This window comes from Syngnathoides biaculeatus, chromosome 16, assembly GCF_019802595.1.
Source record: "Syngnathoides biaculeatus isolate LvHL_M chromosome 16, ASM1980259v1, whole genome shotgun sequence".
Classification (NCBI taxonomy): Eukaryota; Metazoa; Chordata; class Actinopteri; order Syngnathiformes; family Syngnathidae; genus Syngnathoides; species Syngnathoides biaculeatus.
Genome location: NC_084655.1, coordinates 16,699,869 through 16,717,714, shown reverse-complemented (window position 1 = coordinate 16,717,714; position 17,846 = coordinate 16,699,869). Strand labels below are relative to the sequence as shown.

Here is a 17,846-nt window from a genome sequence, read left to right as displayed (position 1 = left end):
GAGCGCCGCAAGTGCCAAATGAACTTTGAAGTGGTTGAATGGAAAGAGTCAGCGGAAGAGGGGAAACAAACAAATTACAGAGTGAGAGAAGGAAATACAGTGAAGCCCTGAATACTCGTTGCGAGGCGCCCACAGATTCACTTATTTGCATTTTTTTTTTTTTTGTTTTTTTTGTATTCCAATTTTTTTGTCCCATCCATTTTTTCCATCACTGATAATTTGGAGGACACCAGCAAAATGCATTAAGCTTTCTGTGCTGGTTTGCATTTGCCTTTCAAATGTGCTCGTTAAAGATGCAAAATCAGCAACAAATGTCACACTGCGCATGCAAAATTCATCTCCAATATTCGCCTGTACTCGTCCCGGAATACAAAAAAATCTATTTTACATGTTGAGCAGGTTAATTGATCAGCTTTCACCTCTTCATGGAGCCACACACATTCAAAGTCACAGATACTACGGTGTCTATTGTGAGGATGGCGACCACGAGCGGGGAAAAATGTAATACTTGCACCTGATATGTATATTTCATATTATGTATAAAGATCAAATAAATACCTGGTGGCACGGTGGATCAGATGGAAAGCAATGGCCTCACAGTTCTGAGGACCCTGGTTCGATCCCGGCACCGCCTGTGTGGATTTCGCATGTTCTCCCCGTCCCTGAGTGGGTTTTTTCCAGGCTCTCCGGTTTCCTCCCACACTCCAAAAACATGCAACAATAATTTGACACCCTAAATTGCCTCTAGGTGTGATTGTGAGTGCGGCTGTTTGTCTCAATGTGCCCTGCGATTGGCTGGCGACCAGTTCAGGGTGTATCCCGCCTCCTGCCCGTTGACAGGTGGGATAGGCTCTGGCACTCCCCGCGACCCTCGTGAGGATAAGCGTGGAAGAAAATTGATGGATGGATTATTGACTTCTATACGAAAAAATAAACGCGAGCGGAGAGCGTGTCATCCATGCGCAAAGTTGCGGAAGTATCACTCGACATCCCAGTGGCGGCCATATTGCCTGCTATGTCATCAGCAGATGTCACACTGGGACAGTCGCCATTGAGAGAGACAAACAACAGAGATTTTCAGATTTTTCCGACGCCCCTTCTCACACGGAAGCTCTTTTCGTAAGAAGAGAACATCTCACAATCGAGTCAATTGAGCAGGGCAATCGACCCTATCGTTTCGAGCCATATTTAGATGATAGGCGGATCGCTTCTTCTTCTTCACTCGCTGAAATTGCACCTGTGCAATCCATTTTTCACGACAAACCAGGTCTTTTTGAAATGCGTAAAGAGTGAATCCATCCTCCCAAGTGTTCGAGCAATATCTAGCAATGGAACGAGACGCCATTTTGGCTAACACACAGGTAAAAAAGCTACTTTCGCGCCGGTAAAACAGGTATAAACTCACGAAACCGGAAAAAAACGTCACTTCCTGCTTCTTCTCCAAAATTATTGCCTCGAGAGGATTTTCATGGCAGGAGATACAAAAATCCATATCCGACATCGTGACGTGTTGTGAAAAAACAGATGGGTCCATTCCGACTGCCTTTTTTTTCATGAAAAACATATTCCAAATTATGCTTTTGGTGTCAGTAGCCCTTTAAAGTTGTAAAAAGGATTAAATATAAGTATTTATTTCTGTAGACCCTGAATGCGTATGGAAATTTTATTGTTGCCGTGTCAACAAAAAAAAAAAAACAACAACAAAAGGCTCAAATGCCATCGGACTTGTCTTTCTCTGTCACGTTGCCTTCACTTTTATTGAATTGTACCTGCACTGTGAAGTTCAAGTGCGTGATGCTAAAACAAAACAGCCTTTCTCGACAATTTCCCGAATGAACTGTAAAGCCTCCTCGAGGATCCCCCGCCCCGCCGCCCCGTCTCAGCGTCGGACTGGAATATTGATGAAGACAACGGCGAGCGGCGCCAAGGCTTTTGCCGCTTATTAAACGGACCGCGATCGGCTCGCGTGCCATTACGCCGAATTAATCAGATGGCGAATTAGCCGCAATTCACTTTAATTGGGCCCAAAGAGAAGATTAGCAAAGCGACGGAAGGTGATTGGAAAGGTTAAGGATTGCCGAGCAATAACTTTCACACGAGCGTTAATTGCATCGGAGATGTCAACATTCATTTCTTTTAGCAGACGCGCTGCATAAACAACGGGGCGGACGCCATTGTGGAGCTGCCATGTCACGCTCGCAGCTTTATTTTTTGGGGGGGCGGAGGGGGTGATCATTTTGAAACAACGCTAACAGGGCCGGTTAAAATAAAACGTACTTGTAAATATCATTCAGAGACGCCAGTAACACAGGAGCAAGACGCTAGCACAGCGCTAACACTAGCCAGTAAGTCACTTCCTCAGCACAGAGAGTTTAACACTAACACTAGTGCCGCGCTAACAGGGCCGGTTAAAAAAAAACAAAACATACTGGTAATCAATGCGACACGGCAGTAACAAGCTAGCCAGACCGGTAAAAGTCACATCCTCGGCACATATATTCCACCGTTCTCACTCTTTACCTTTTCTGCTAGAGTGCCCCCTTGCGGGCATTAGGAAAAAATGCACAAATTAGCCGCATCACCTCATAAACCGCAGGGTTGAATGCGTGTGAAAAAAGCCGTGGTTTATTGGCGGGAAATGACGGTGCATTAAAATTCATGTCCAGTGAAATTGGAAAGCATCAGTGGTGTTCTTCAAAGGAATGCACACAACATCGTGGAGTAGACACATGTCAGATTCGCAGCTATTCAGAATAATATTCAACAATGTTAGTGGTGTACTACAATTGATGTCACGTGTGGCATCGTTCAACAATGATGCGCACAACATTGTGGAGTGACCACATATCAGATTAAGCGCTTTTTTTCATGGTAATATTTAAGAATTCAATTCTTATATGACAGTTCACGTCAGGAGAATCGGAAACTTAAAGTGTAAAAACTCCCCGGAACGTAAACGTGGACGCACACAACATTGTGGCGCGACCACAAGTCAGTGTGACTGCTTTATTGGAATAGTATTAAACTAATTTTATATTACAATTTACTTCACGTAAAAGTGAAAATCATAAGAAAGTAAATGTGGACACTCACAAAATTATGTTGTGACCATACGTATCAGAATCAAGAGTATATTTTAATTTCGCGGCGGCTCGGTGGATCAGCCGATAATGCGTTGGCCTCGCAGTTCTGCGGACCCGGGTTCAATCCCGGACACGCCCGCGTGAAATTTTGCATGTTCTCCCCCTGCCTGCGTGGGTTTCCTCCGGGCCCTGCGGTTTCCTCCCACATCCCAAAAACATGCAACATTAATTGGACACTAAATTGCCCGTAGGTGTGATTGTGAGGCTGTTTGTCTCCAGTTCAGGGAGTACCCCGCCTAATGCCCGTTGACTGCTGGGATAGGCTCCGGCACGCCCCCGCGACCCTTGTGAGGATAAGCGGCTGAGCGAATGGATGGATGGACACATTTTAATTTAGGTCAGAGGCAAAACTTCCCGCTGTGTAAACACACAACGTTAAAAGGGGACCTCATGTCGGAGTAGAGTCTCCACGCAACGAAGTTTATCTTGACTCCCGCAAGCGGAATTCATGCACAACGCGCTCGAAATCACCCGAGTCGTCGTTGACGTGCCGCTGTTTTTGTTAGCGACCAACGGGGCTCGGCGGCAGTTGACTCTTTGATTTGGGGCGAGTTAAGTCTCGAGGATTGCCAAGGAGCTCGTTCAAATGGCTTCGAGGGGGGGGGGGGGGGGGGGCAGCGGTTTTATTTCTTTGACCGGCTGCTTTCTTATCGTCCGTCACAGCCTTGCACAGCAATCAGCGACATTGCGCGCACTCGGCTGCTTTTTTTTTTCCACGCAATGTTGGAACGGCCTCCCCCCCCCCCCCCTTGTCTGGACTGATAGCGCACAGCAGAAGCTCTTTTTAAATCCGAGCCAGCGGCGGTCGGGCCACTTTCACCTGCCAGAATAAAAGTAGTCGCTGCCCTCCCCCCCACCCGTGCGGGACGCATTTCCGTAACAACCAAAGCAATTTGGGAAAGAGAGGCTGGCTTGTTCGACCCGTGTTCTTGTTGTTTTTTGGATCGAAGCGCGTTGGAGTGTTGCCCCCCCGCTTTGTCGGACCCGGAGGAACTATTTGGTCAAGTGTCCAACTTTAGAACTGTTTGCCTCAGCCAACGACCGCTGTTTAATAGCACAAACATGCTTTGAATGAGGCGGTTGGCACATCTGCCTCCCGGTTCTGGGGAGCGGGATTCAAACCCCGGCCGCGCCCGTGTGGAGTTTGCATGTCCTCCACGTGCTTGCGTGAGTTTTCTCCTTCTGATTGTGAGGTGTGTCCCGAGATTGGATTGCAACGAGTTCAGGGTGTACACGCCCTCTCGCCTGGACTCGGCTGGGATAGGCTCCAGGAACCCAAGTGAGGATAAGCAGTAGGGAAAATTGATTTTTTTAATGAGTGCTGCTATAGGCAATGAGATAAATTTTCTAGTTAGCTGAGCGTGACTTGCACTTGTTGTGGATTTTGGATTGTGCAAGCGTCATTTGATTTTCAAGGGGCAAGTGCACATTTTAATTTTTCATTTTTTTTTTTAAATATTTCTTCCTTGTAGCTCACCTTTTTGCCGCCCCCCTGGGGCGAGTGCGAGTCCAAGGCTCTGGAGTCGGGCTTCTTCCAAGTGTACAGCGTGACGGCCTGCAGGATCGACTGCGAGACGCGCTACATCGTGGAGAACTGCAACTGCAGGATGGTGCACATGCCTGGTAGGACCCCCCTGCCCCCCAAAAAAACTGAACACGATGCACAAAACAACTACAAAGGCGATAATTGACTCAATATGGTCTTCCTGGCAGGCGACGCGTCCTACTGCACTCCTGAGCAGTACAAAGACTGCGCTGAGCCCGCTCTAGGTGAGTCACATGATCGCGTCGTGCCACCATTTTGTGAGTTCTGAGTTTATTTTCGGGACTTCTTCCCCAAAGAGTGTGTAAATTAGATTTATCTATGTTGATAAATCAGTTCTGTCAAGTAAGTCCTTTTCGTCAATGTGGTCCTTCGTGTCAAACATAAAGTCACTCAAGAACTCATATACCGTAATTTCCGGCCTATAAGGCGCGACTTTTTTCACTCGCTTTCAACCCTTCGGTTCATGCCGTGATGCAGCTAATTTGTGCATTTTTTCTAAAAAGGTAAAGAGTGAGATCACTGGAATATATGTGCCGAGGAAGTGACTTTTACCGGTCTGGCCCTGTTTGCGCTTCGCTGGCGTGTTACTGCCATGTCTCAGTGATTTTTTTTTTTTTTTTTTTTTTTTTTTTAACCGGCCCTGTTAGCACGGCCCTAGCATTAGCGCAGCAGCGCTAGCACTACCGTTAGCGTGGCGGCGCTAGCGTTAAACTCTCTGTGTACCGCGTTTCTTTGTAAATATCTCATGTTTCAATGTGGGTTTCAATGTGGGCACTTGCGGCTTTTACACGGGTGCGGCCTATGTATGTACAAAATGGTATTTTTCTTCACAAATGTACTGGGTGAGGCTTATAACCAGGTGCGCTCCATAGGCCGGGAATTATGGTATTCAATTCTTACGAGTTAAGTCAGTCCTTAGGTTTTTTGGGTCCTCATAGCCAAGTCAGTGACTTGACTTTTACCCGCCCTTTTAGCGCTGCACTCGCATGTTACTGCTGTGTCTCAGTGATTTTTACCAATATGGTTTTTTCAACTGGCCCCGATAGTGCGACGCTAGTGTTAGCGTTAAACTCTCTGTGCTGAGGAAGTGACTTTTACTGGCCGTGTTAGCGCTGCGGTAGTGTTAGCGCTGCGCTAGCGTCTTGCTGCTGTGTTACTGGCGTGTCTCAATGATATTTACAGGTAAGTTTTATACTAACCAGCCCTGTTAGCGTTAGAGCGCCGCTAGCGTTTTAACGAGCGTTAGCGGGGCATTGGCGCTAGCGTTAGACTCTGTGTAGCTTCTTTCTTTGTAAATGTTTCTTGTTTCAATGTGGGTTTCAATGTGGGCACTTGCGGGTTTTAAACGTCTGCGGCGTATGTATGTACCAAATGGTATTTTTTTCACAAACGTACTGGGTGAAGCTTATAACCAGGTGCGCTCTGTAGGCCGGGAATTACGGTAGTCAATTCTTACTAGTTAAGTCAGTCCTTAGGTTATTCAGGTCCTCATAGCCAAGTCACTTGAATTCTTGTCCGTGTAATAAAATACAAGAAGGTATTGTATATATGTGTCTTCTTTTTATTGTATTTTTTTGTTACATTTGCCGATAAAGTGATCCTGTTTGTCGACTTAATGTTGTTTGAAAAGAACAGTTGTATGTGGTCATGGAGCTTTATCGTAGCGGCGAGAGATGAGACCTTTTTTTTTTTTTTTTAATTTTAAATCTTATCTGCTGAGTTCATCTGAATTGCTTTCACTGTTTACATCTTGTTCCGAGTCGCGAGGTGAGCTGCGACTAATCAGAAGCGGCCTGGCGCTTGCAGATTGTTGCTCTCGGGTGACGCAATGTCGGCACGCTAATGATTCTCGTACAGTCGTCTGAGTGACTATTTTTAGTTATTCATTAGGGGAAGCTTTAAAAAATCTGGCTCACATTTGAAGACTTGAATATTTTTTCGGGGTGTGATCGATAAAATGCCTCTTATGTCATTTCCACAAGCTTTGCTTTAGATTTTTTGCCATAAATAAAACTATGAGCGGATTCCTTTTTCCTGTGCCTTTTCCCTCCTTGCCTCTGATTTGCTAAAATTCCGAGTGGGTTATCGTTAGATACCAAATTTAGCAAACAATGTATCATCTATTTCAGGGCTGTGCAATTTTGGAGGTCTCCCTCAGAAAGAAAAAAGACTGGTAGCCACAAAATCCTTTTGACATCTGACGGAAAAGCAAGACTGGATATATATATATTTTTTACCTGTATGTATAAAAAAATACATACAGTAATTCCCGGCCTACAGAGCGCACCTGGTTATAAGCCTCGCCTAGTATATTTGTAAAGGAAATACTATTTGGTACATAGATACACCGCAGCTGTGTAAAAGCCGCAAGGGCCCACTTTGAAACACACATTGAAACACAACATATTTACAAAGAAAGACGGTACACAGAGAGTTTAACGCTAGCACCGCTGCGCTAATGCTAACGGTAGCGCCGCGCTAACAGAGCGGTTAAAAAAAAACATGTAATAATCACTGAGACACGGCAGTAACACGCTAGCGCAACGCTAACTCAATGCTAACAGGGCCGAATCAGTAAAAGTCACTTCCTCGGCACATATATTCCACCGGTCTCACTCTTACCTTTTCCGCCCGAGTGCCCCCTTCCGGCTGTTGGAAAAAAATGCACAAATTAGCCGCTTCACCGCATATACCGCAGGGTTAAAAGTGTGTGAAAAAAGTTGCGGCTTATAGGCTGGAAATTATGGTATATGTATATATATTCTGTTGCATATATGAAATCAATGAACTGCTATAGAGAAGACAAAATTCAATTCCTGCATGCAACCAAAACATTTTGAACTCTTAGGAAAGATTACTTTCGCACAAAATTGTCCATTTCCATCTGGAATGGACTTTTTTTGGAGCAGCTCCATAAATCTTGCCGCCAGTTTTCTAACATCGGCACTGATGCCGCATCTTTTTAGAACATTTTATTATGTTATAGGGACACGCTCATCTTCCAATTTATAATTGCATTTGAAAAATCAACTAAATAATTTTTTTCAATTAAATACAAAGATTATTATTTTTATATTTATCTATTTTATTTTTTATTGTTTTTTTATTATATTTTATATATTTTTTTATTTTAAATTCAGATCGATTTCCTCAAGCCCTCTCATTTTCCACGAAATGAAGCTCGGGAAATAAAAATAAAAGAAACCTCTTCTCCGCAGGCCAGGGGAGGAAACACAAAAAGTTTCTCATTTTCATGCGTGCTGCTTTTGTGTTGGAATGGCAACAACACACAACGATCAAACAATTTTCCCACCTTCGGCGGGAGCGTCTAAGACGCAGACGCAAGACGCAGACGCAAGACGCAACGCCTGACGATTCACTTCTGCTAGCATGCTGCGTCGAAAGCAATTGTTGCCACGTTGTTGCGTGGAAGCTCACTCTCGCGCAGTCAGGGAGGCAATTTCGCCAGGGCCTCTTCTACGCAGAAGAGGTTACTCGTGTATTTTCAAGATGGAGATTTTTTTCCGACCGCAAAGGGCGAATACATTACGGAGAGCGCGCAGAGGCTAACAAATAAATGACATCTGTGTTAAATGTTGTAGGCAAACTTTACTTTGCCGCCCACGCTCCGCGGCAACCTCCGGACTGCTCCGAAAAGTCCCGCGTAAATGAATTCAGGTGCATGAAAAATGCAGCCGAGGCGGGGGGGCCACGGCAGCTTCGCCGAGCGCGAACTTTCACGCCGCCGGTGTCAAATGGCAACCCGGAGGATTGCGCTGGCTCGTCTCCGCTTGTAATTGGGCCGCTGTTTTGACGCCGGGATATCGGCATGCAAATCAAGTCGAGTCAGTGCCAATTTGTCGGCGCCTTTCCGACTGCAAACTTCATTTTTTTTTTCCTGCCTCCTTGGAATATTAATATGACAAAAAAGAGGGGAAAAAAATGGCACCTGTCTCTAAGTTGTCAGAGGAGGTTATGCGCTTGCTGCACGGCTCATCAAGCATTTCCGCTTCTGACTTGAAAGTTTAAGAGGAAACTTTGATGACTTCCACCGCAGACGAGTTGGGTTATTAGCGCCGAAACGATGAGCCGAGATGACAAACAGTCTTATTAAATGAGCATTAAATGTCGTATTATTGCACGGGTCAGGTCTTTAATGCGCTATTCCTGACTGATCCGGTCTCTGCGAGTGATGCTGTAGGTTGACTTTATGGCTTTCCTGCTCTGCTGCTTTTAGAAACTTTCATCACGAATTGCAGTTACAGTCATTCCTGGCCTGCAGAAGCACACCTGGTTACAAGGCTCACCAAGTACATTTTGTAAAGGAAATACCATTTGGTACATACGTACGCCGCAACTGTGTACAAGGCGCAAGTGCCCACATTGAAACCTACATTGAAACACTAGATATTTACAAAGAAAAGCGTACACAGAAAGAGTTTAATGCTAGCGCAGTGCTAACGCTAGAGTTAGCCGTGCTAACAAGGCCGGTTAAAAAAAAAAACACTGGTAAAAATCACAGAGACGCGGCAGGTAGTGTAATGCTTATTCATCCACATTGAAACCGACATTGAGACGCGAGATATTTACGAGGAAAGGCGGTACACAGAAAGAGTTTAATGCATTAGCACAGCGCTAAAGCGAACGCTAGCGTTAGGCGCGCCAAAGCTAGCGCTAGTGCTAACGCGAACAGGACTGGTTAAAACTTACCGGTAAATAGCACTGAGACACGCCAGTAACACAGCAGCAACACGCTACCACAGCGCTAGCACAGCGCTAACAGGGCCAGTAAAGGTCACTTCCTCGGCACATATATTCCACCGGTCTCATTCTCACCTTTTCCGCTCAAGTACCCCCTTGCGGACGTTAGAAAAAATGCACAAATTGGCCGCATCTCCGCACAAACCGCAGGATTGAAAGTCGCGGCTTGTAGGCCGGAAATTACCGTAGATGGAAGCAAATACAGTCCTAAATATCATACGGTTATATTGACAGCGAGATCACATTCGCTCCTGTCACTCTTCGCCATCACCACCCTTTTACGATCATCATCATCATCATGGTCGTTAGCCAAGCTGTCCGCGGCGGAGAGCAGCAGCTGCATGTGCCGCACGCCGTGCAACGTGACGCGCTACAACAAGGAGCTCTCCATGGTCAAGATCCCCAGCAAAACGTCGGCGCGCTACCTGCAGAAGAAGTTCAACAAGTCGGAGAAATACATCGCGTAAGTCCGCACTTTCACGCCACGCGGGCTTTTGTCGGGTTACATTTTTTTGTTTTTCCACAGTGACAACATTTTGGTGTTGGACGTTTTCTTCGAGGCGCTCAACTACGAGACCATCGAGCAGAAGAAAGCCTACGAGGTGGCGGGGCTGCTGGGTAAGAAATGTCGGAATCGCAGGGGGGTGGGGGGGGGGAATGAAAATTTACAGGAATGAGGAAAATAGCCGAATGATTGGTTTATTCTTCGATTGGTTTGTGTGTGAGTGTGTGCAGAAAAGTAAGATTTTTGTGGAAAAGTCGTTCCAAATATGTAAATTGGAAATTGCAGGTGACATCGGCGGCCAGATGGGGCTCTTCATCGGGGCCAGCATCCTCACCATCTTGGAGCTTTTTGACTACGCCTACGAGGTCGGTCAAAAAGAAGAAGATAGGTTGAAGAATCTTCCGATTTACAAACTTTTCTGGACTCTTGTGGTCTTCAGGTGATCCGGGACAGACTACTGGACCTCCTGAGTCGAGAGGATGAGGAGGAGGGTCGCCGAGGGGATGTTGTAAGTGCGCTTTTTAAATCCTAATTAAGTTTATGATCTAGATTTTGTGGGTTTTGGGGTGTGGGAGGGGGTGCAATGTTGCATATATTCTGTTTTTTGTATTATTTATTTTGAAGATAATAAATACACATATTGTAGTTAACATTTTGAAAAATTTTAATCCTCAAGTCAAAAATTGATCACAATATTCTGTGAGTCGGACATTTTGGTTCCTTTTATTTCATTTCAATAAAAGAAATACAAATGTGTTTTTTTTTTAAATATGAAAATTTTCCGTGCGAGTATTTATTCAGTTTTGTGTTTTCAGATATTTTTTGAGTTTTATTAATTTATCCTATATTAAATAATATGAAATGTGGGCGCTGTTATGTTTTGTTCATTTAAAAATTAAACCAAATGTGGATATTTTCATCAAATTCCATATTTTTTTTAATTGTTGTGAATGGAAAAAGGAATAACCATTCAGGGTATTTCTTTTTTTCCTTAATTCATTTTTTTAAATTGGGTGGCACGGTGGTTCAGCTGGTAAAGCGTTGGCCTCACAGTTCTAGGGTCCCGGGTTCAATCCCGGCCCCGCCTGTGTGGAGTTTGCATGTTCTCCCCGTGCCTTGCGTGGGTTTTCTCTGGGCAGACAGGTTTCATCCCACATGCAACATTGATTGGACACTCTAAATTGCCCCAAGGTGTGATTGTCAGTGCGACTGGTTGTCTCCATGTGTCCTGCGATTGGCTGGCGACCGGTTCAGGTCGTGCCCTGCCTCCTGCCCGTTGACAGGTGGGAAAGGCCCCGGCGCTCCCTGCGACCCTCGTGAGTATAAGCGGCAAAGAAAATGGATGGATGGACACTGACTGTAGTTATTTAGATTTTTTTTTCTCAATAAAATGCAATCTTGAGGTATGTTTCTTAATTTATTTTTATTTATTTTTTTTTAGACTTCTTGTGATCCGGTGGCCAACCACTCAGAGTCCATCAGCCACAGCGTGGCCGTCCCCCTGCAGGCCACGCTGGGCACCTTGGAGGAGATCGCCTGCTGAGGCACCCTCGCCTCCCCCCTCACCCCCCCCCCCCAACTCACCAACCCCCCCGCCACCCCTTCCCCTGCCTCCATTCTCCGGACAGCCAATCACGAGGCGGTAACAACTTTCTTCGGCCTCAGTGGTGAGAAATTGGGCGGCGGGAGGGGTGGGCGGGGCTCTGAGTGCGGAGGGACACGCCCGAGTAGCATCCATTGGTGGCTCGACGGACACCACAGTGCGAAAAACAAAAAAAAAAATAAAACTAAAGGACTGCGAGCCGCCGAAGCGCATGTGTCACTCATAACGTGCCCATGTGATGAATGTAGAACGTCAACTCTGGATCCCCGTTTCAGCTTTAAACGGGGCGACCAATCACATCTTTCTGTTGGACAAAAGGGGGGGGGGGACTCAGCCAATCAAGACAGCAGAGAGAGGTTTTTCTTGCACTCTTATTTTGAATCAGGGCGCTAAAAGACTCCAACGTACTCACACTAGGCCATGCCGGACTTGCCAAAAACGATGCAACTTTCCTACTCTGCGGATTATTTTCAGTGGTTTTTTTGTTGATTTCTATCGTGCAATGTGGCGGTTTATCGTTTGTGACTGGTGAGAGAATTTTGCGCGCAACCTAATTACGACTGGACTTGTGATGGTCGATAAATCCAGATTGGACCGATCGCTTTCGACGTGACGCGAACATGTGCCCGAGCATGCTGTTGGCCTTTTTTTTTTATTTTTCACTCGGAATTCTTGTTGATTTCTACTGTGCAAGGTGGCCATTTTGAACGAGAGGAGCCACGGCACGAATGTCGGACGGACGTCAGAAGAATTGCATGCGCCCGTGTGTGCCGTGAGCTTTTTCCAACAGTCAATTATTTCGAGTGGTTTTGTTGATTTCTATTGTGCAAGGTTGTAAAAAGCTGCTGAGAGGAGCCATCACGTGCATCATGTATTTGTCATTTGGATTCTGCTTATTTTTACTGTGCGAGGTTGCCATTGCTAACCCGTGACAGAAGTGATATTTTTTGGAATGTACATTGTGCATAAACGTGTCCACGTGAGCGCATTTTTTTTTTTTTGGGACTACGGGTTACGTCGCCGTTCTGCCGATTTCTATTGTGCACGACGGCGCTTATCGTGAATGACTTGGCAAGGAGCTGTTACTTTAAAAGCATACAATGCATGTGGACCTACCGTGCGGTGGGCTTTTTTTTTGTTTGTTTAAACCTTGTGCATTATTTCGACTTGTCGTGTTTAATTTATATTATACAAGGTGCCAGTCGTGATGGGGAAAAAAAAGACGAGTCCAAGCGTACTGGACTTGAGGTGTCAGTTCTGATGGCCTAGTGTGAGTCCACACAAAGAGAGGATCTTTGAGGGGATGCCACACTCCCACTGCTGTCTAAGGGACTGAAGGGGGGGCAGGAGTGTTTGGTGTACTGCGACTTTAAGGGCAGCAGTGTACAAAATGTTGTATTGGTGACGATGTCATTAACCAAAAGATCCCTGGCGAGTTTTCGCCGTGTGTCCCAAACACAAATAGCTAAGCCACAAAGCTCCCATTTGATTTTGTTTGTCATGGTAGAGTAAATGTTTTTTTTTTTTTTTTTTAGGGTCACCTTTGCTTCAGGTGACAGTGTTACATAACGGGAATGTTGGAAAAAAAAAAAAGACCTTTCACAAAGGGGGAAAAAAAGCTTGCATATGTTTTTTGTTTGTTTAGTTTTGGGGGGTTTAAAGTGCAACAAAATGGTTCATTTTCTGCGTACAACACGTACGTTCATTGCTTATCTCGGAACAGGAAATGGAAAAGATTCGAATGACTGCGCGGGCAGCCACGTCACTATAATGACCTTTGAAAAGCGCAACAATAGATTTTTTTATCTCAGTTGTCTCAATAAATTAATTGAAATTGTGCCTTTTTGAAGGGTAAACTTTTTTTCCCCGTTACTTTTAAATGAACAAATTACGAACTTAAACATTAATTAGGTTTTAAAAGGAATTTTCTCTATAATTGCCTCCGGAAAGAGCAACGTTTTATTTGGTTGATTTGACCAAGTAAACAAACGTGAAATTAATTATCTTTTAGAAAGGCAAAAATGTTTTTTTTTATTGAATAGGTATGATATATATTATATATTTTAATATATATATATCGTATAAAATGTAATTCATTATATATCATATATAATACATAAATATATATATATAATGTGTTTAATATTTAATATTAAAAAATGTAATTATTTTAAGAATAATAAAACCAAATTTAAAGGTAACTAGTTTACTTTCAAAATGATATAATGTAGCATTGAATTCAACAATTTTGCTGAACTGTAGCTTGACGCTGCGTGATTTGTGATTGGTTAGTCTGTTGGGGGTGTTGGGGGGGAGATTCCTCGCAAAAGCTCAATTTTGGGATGGCGCAACACTTGATCTAAAATGTTTTTGGGCACATTTGTGATTTTTCTTTCTCTCTTTTCCCACAATCATCTCAGCACGGCCTCCCCGCCACAGTCGCTCGTAACGGTTTCATCACTTTAAATTCTGATTTCCCGTCTGTTGCACTTGAAAGCCGCCGTCTACGTGTTCCCCCCTCGTGTCGCCGGCGCCGCCTGAAACCGCTCGCCGTACCCGGGCGGCGTGTGTTTTTCGTGCCGCGGTGCCAACATATTGTGTGTGTGTCTGTTTTCAATGTGGAAACCATTAAATGACACTTTTTGCAACACTTGTCGTCTTCGCATTCTCTTTAAAAGTATCTCTTCCCGTCTTGATGTTCACCACGGACAAATAGCCTATAAATGGTGAAAGTTTAGCGCTGTTGCTTTGTCTTCCAAGGGGTGCCCGTCCTGTAAAGATGAGTGCATGTTCACAGTCCAGACTGAACTAAAAAAAGAACTCTTGTGTGTCATCTGAAAACTTCAGCGGTACACTCTAATATCTTTGTTGACCAATCTTCCGCAGGTAAAGCGTGAAACGAGAATGGGATCTTTTGGAGAACAGATGTTCACAAGGCCATTTGTGGAGGATGAACGACACAGCAAACCAACAACAGCAAAACCTCGTCCCGATTGTGAAGTGTTCACAGAATGGGCGTGCTTAGCTTCCTCGGGGGCTGGACAGCTTGCTGTCATCGATGGAAAAATCAATTCACAAGTTTATCAAGATATGTCGCAGAAGAGCTTGAGGCGATCTGCCGCTGATTGTTTTCAAGTAAGGCGAGAATAAAGTAAAACTATTACCGTAATTTCCAGCCCACAAGCCGCGACTTTTTTTGCACGCTTTCAACCCTGCGGTTTATGCGGCAATGCGGCTAATTTGTGCGCTTTTTTTTCACGGCCGCAAGGGGACACTCAAGTGGAAAAAGTAAGACTGAGACCGGTGCAATATATGTGCCGAGGAAGTGACTTTTACCGGCCCTGTTAACGCTGCGCTAGCATTAGCACTATGCTGGTGTGTTGCTGCTGTGTTACTGGCGTGTCTCGGTGATATTTACCGGTAAGTTTTATTTTAACCGGCCCTGTTAGCATTAGCGCAGTGCTTGCTTGTTGCTGCTGTGTTACTGGTGTGTCTCAATGGTATTTACAGGTAAGTTTTACCGTTAGCGCTAGCTTTAGCACGGTGGTAGGGTTAGCACGAGCGTTAGCACTAGCTAAACTCTTTCTGTGTACCGTTTTTCTGTAAATATCTCATGTTTCAATGTGGGTGTTTGTGGCTTTTACACCGCTGCAGCGTATGTATGTACCAAACGGTATTTCCTTTACAAATGTACTTGGTGAGGCTTGTAACAAGGTGCAGGACAATTACTTTCTTGTTTTTCTATACTCCCACTTATATTTACTTTATTACACTAATTTTGTTTTCTGCTGCAAACGGCAGATGTCTTTTAGCATCAGCGAATGCCAGCTGTTACCACACAATACTCTTTTTTTTTATCAATCGCGAGCACACAAACAGAGGCTGCGCTCCATTATCACAACCAAACATGGATGGACGGATGGTTCCGGAGTGTGAAAAGGATCACTTGAATTAATTCCGTGAAAATCTCACGATTTAACAAATAGAGGAGAGGCGAGAGCCTCTGTTGCTAGGTAACAATCATCAAAGGCAACCAGGCGCGGAGATTTTATCGTCACAGTATTGGGAGTTTTTCTGTAATTTTGATGAATTCACCGTCTTTGCGTCATTATCGTTGTTCATAGTGTGTGTTTTTATTTCCGTGTATTTGATGCAAATGTCTTTGTGTACTATACGATAGCTGTGATGTTATTGACATTATAGTGCGTCTTTGCGTGTCTGATGCCGTTGCGAGTGACAGAATGGACCTTTCCGACAGGTCAACCGCTCATACAATAATAGCCAATCAGATAGCCGCATTGTTTTAACCCTTGGCTTGACACCTCCCACAAGGAATGCTGGTTGTCAGTAGCATGCGCTTGGAAAAGTTCATGTTACGAAGAAAATGGTCCTCAGATGCGCTTGGGGAACGTGCAATTCTGATGAAAGATATCCTGCGAGGTTGATTCATTTTCCAAAGCCGAAAACACAGTTGGCGAAGTGTCTACGATGGATTAAGGCTCGCGGAAGAGCGCAAGTACAACTAAATGTGGACAATATCAACAAACACAAGGCTGTATGTTTGAAGGTAAGTGAGGGAGAAGTATCTTCTCTTTGATTTTAATTATTATCAGTGCTTTATACATTGCAGGAGAACAACTTTCACTTTGTTAGTGTATTACTGACCTGGTGAATGAAGTGTCCAATGTTTTATGGCGAAGAGTCGGGTTCGTGATATGTAAATGCACAATGTCATGCAAGAGAAATGACTATTTGCCCATTTGTATCACACCGGAGTTTTAAGACAGAGCACTGGTTTCCATTACGAGCCAAGTCAAATGAATACACCCACTCACTTCTAAAGACTACAATGATATTTACCCGTGATCTTTCCAAGTAAAAAGTACTCACCCTGCTTTACGTGCGCAGTACAATTTCACTATTTTATCCTGTTGGATTTCAATATGAAGTTTCTGAGGCGTCAAACTTTTTTGCATCGATCGCCAACATTTTGGTGTAACTCTTGACATTGCGTCCTGCTGTGTCCAAAATCTTCATTCGGTGTACATATCCTTGCGGGAAATAGTTGAGACCTCTCTTGAAGAAGTCTGACGCATTTGGCAAAAAAAACATATCCCAATATTATCTGGAATACGCGATAGAGAATCCACTTCAAACCTGTTATGTTCAGTCACCATTTTGGAAGATTGTTGGGCAGGGCAAATGTAGCTAAGGGGGGCGGAGCTGAAACTTGGCAGTCGGAAAGCTCGATTGTCTTTGGCGTCAATGAGTTGGCTTTGCTATGTCATCGTGTGTCTTTGATTCGGGGGTGAAGCGGTTTTGACGTCATTTTGGATCTTCGACGCCGTTTTTGAAGCCACTGTTTCGGATGTCTTTGCGATCACCGGATCTTTCCTTTAAGCCTTGTGAACTGTGTCATGCCGTTGAAGTCTGTCTATAGTGCGCGATCGGTGCCTTGGAGGTCATTCTATTTGAAGTCGTGTGTGTCTTTAATATAGGCTAAATTGGTCAGCGCAATTCCTCAGGTTTGATAAATCACATCGAATCTATTTGTATCTACTTTTTCCAGATTAAAAAATGAACAAATGTGCCACAGTTGTGTGCACTTAGCAGATTCGGTGCCGTGTGTGCCCAGTTAGTCCATCAGCTTGGCCATCTGTTTGTGTCAGGTTGCACCCGTTTTTGGTACGTTCAGACCTTCGGTAAACCAGGTCCCAAGATCCCATCGTGTATCTGAAAATATTGTTTGTTTTTGATGTAGGAGAGGTCTTTACGTAACAAACTCATGAGCTAACAACACGATACTGTAGTGCAGATACTTTGGAGCAGAGATATTGAAACGACTCTACACAACTACAATTAATGTGTTTGTAAAATGTATTACACTACAGATAGCATAGCGCAGTACTTAATTTGAAGCATCTTAAAATATGATTCTATGGTTGCTTGTGTATCCAGTTCCAATTCTGTCCTCGGTTACAGTACAGAACTTTTTCACGCTGTGCTAGTACCCTCCAGTGGTGGCTCACTGCTACTAGTTTTCTGCTCTGTTTTGCCATACCATGAATCTGATGACGTATAACTAACTATACTATATAAGTATAACTTTAATCATTAAAAATCAAAGTTAGGATACAAATATACTGTACAGCACAATGCACATTATAATTATGTAAAGAAGTATTTAGATATGAAAAACGTTTTTATTTTATAAAATAAGAATGAAATAATCAAAACATCATTAGTATTGAACTCCAATTGTTTAATAGTACCGCATATTATTGTATT

The 17,846-nt window shown here is 44.1% G+C and overlaps 1 protein-coding gene across 4 annotated transcripts in view; it reads left to right on the top strand.

Annotated features, from left to right (window-relative positions):
- The window catches only part of asic2 (acid-sensing (proton-gated) ion channel 2), a 185,561-nt gene extending 171,401 nt beyond the window's left edge, over positions 1-14,160 (top strand). For 2 of the 4 annotated variants that reach the window (XM_061846817.1, XM_061846815.1), the window contains 7 exons: positions 4,616-4,766; positions 4,857-4,913; positions 9,760-9,913; positions 9,977-10,068; positions 10,241-10,320; positions 10,395-10,463; positions 11,397-14,160. In XM_061846817.1, coding sequence (XP_061702801.1) covers positions 4,616-4,766; positions 4,857-4,913; positions 9,760-9,913; positions 9,977-10,068; positions 10,241-10,320; positions 10,395-10,463; positions 11,397-11,498 — 705 coding nt within the window. In that variant the 3' untranslated portion in view covers positions 11,499-14,160. Of the gene's footprint in view, positions 1-4,615; positions 4,767-4,856; positions 4,914-8,926; positions 9,028-9,684; positions 9,914-9,976; positions 10,069-10,240; positions 10,321-10,394; positions 10,464-11,396 lie in introns of those variants that run through there. The other 2 variants (XM_061846814.1, XM_061846818.1) reach the window with 2 other exon arrangements.
- The last annotated feature ends 3,686 nt before the right edge of the window (positions 14,161-17,846 follow it).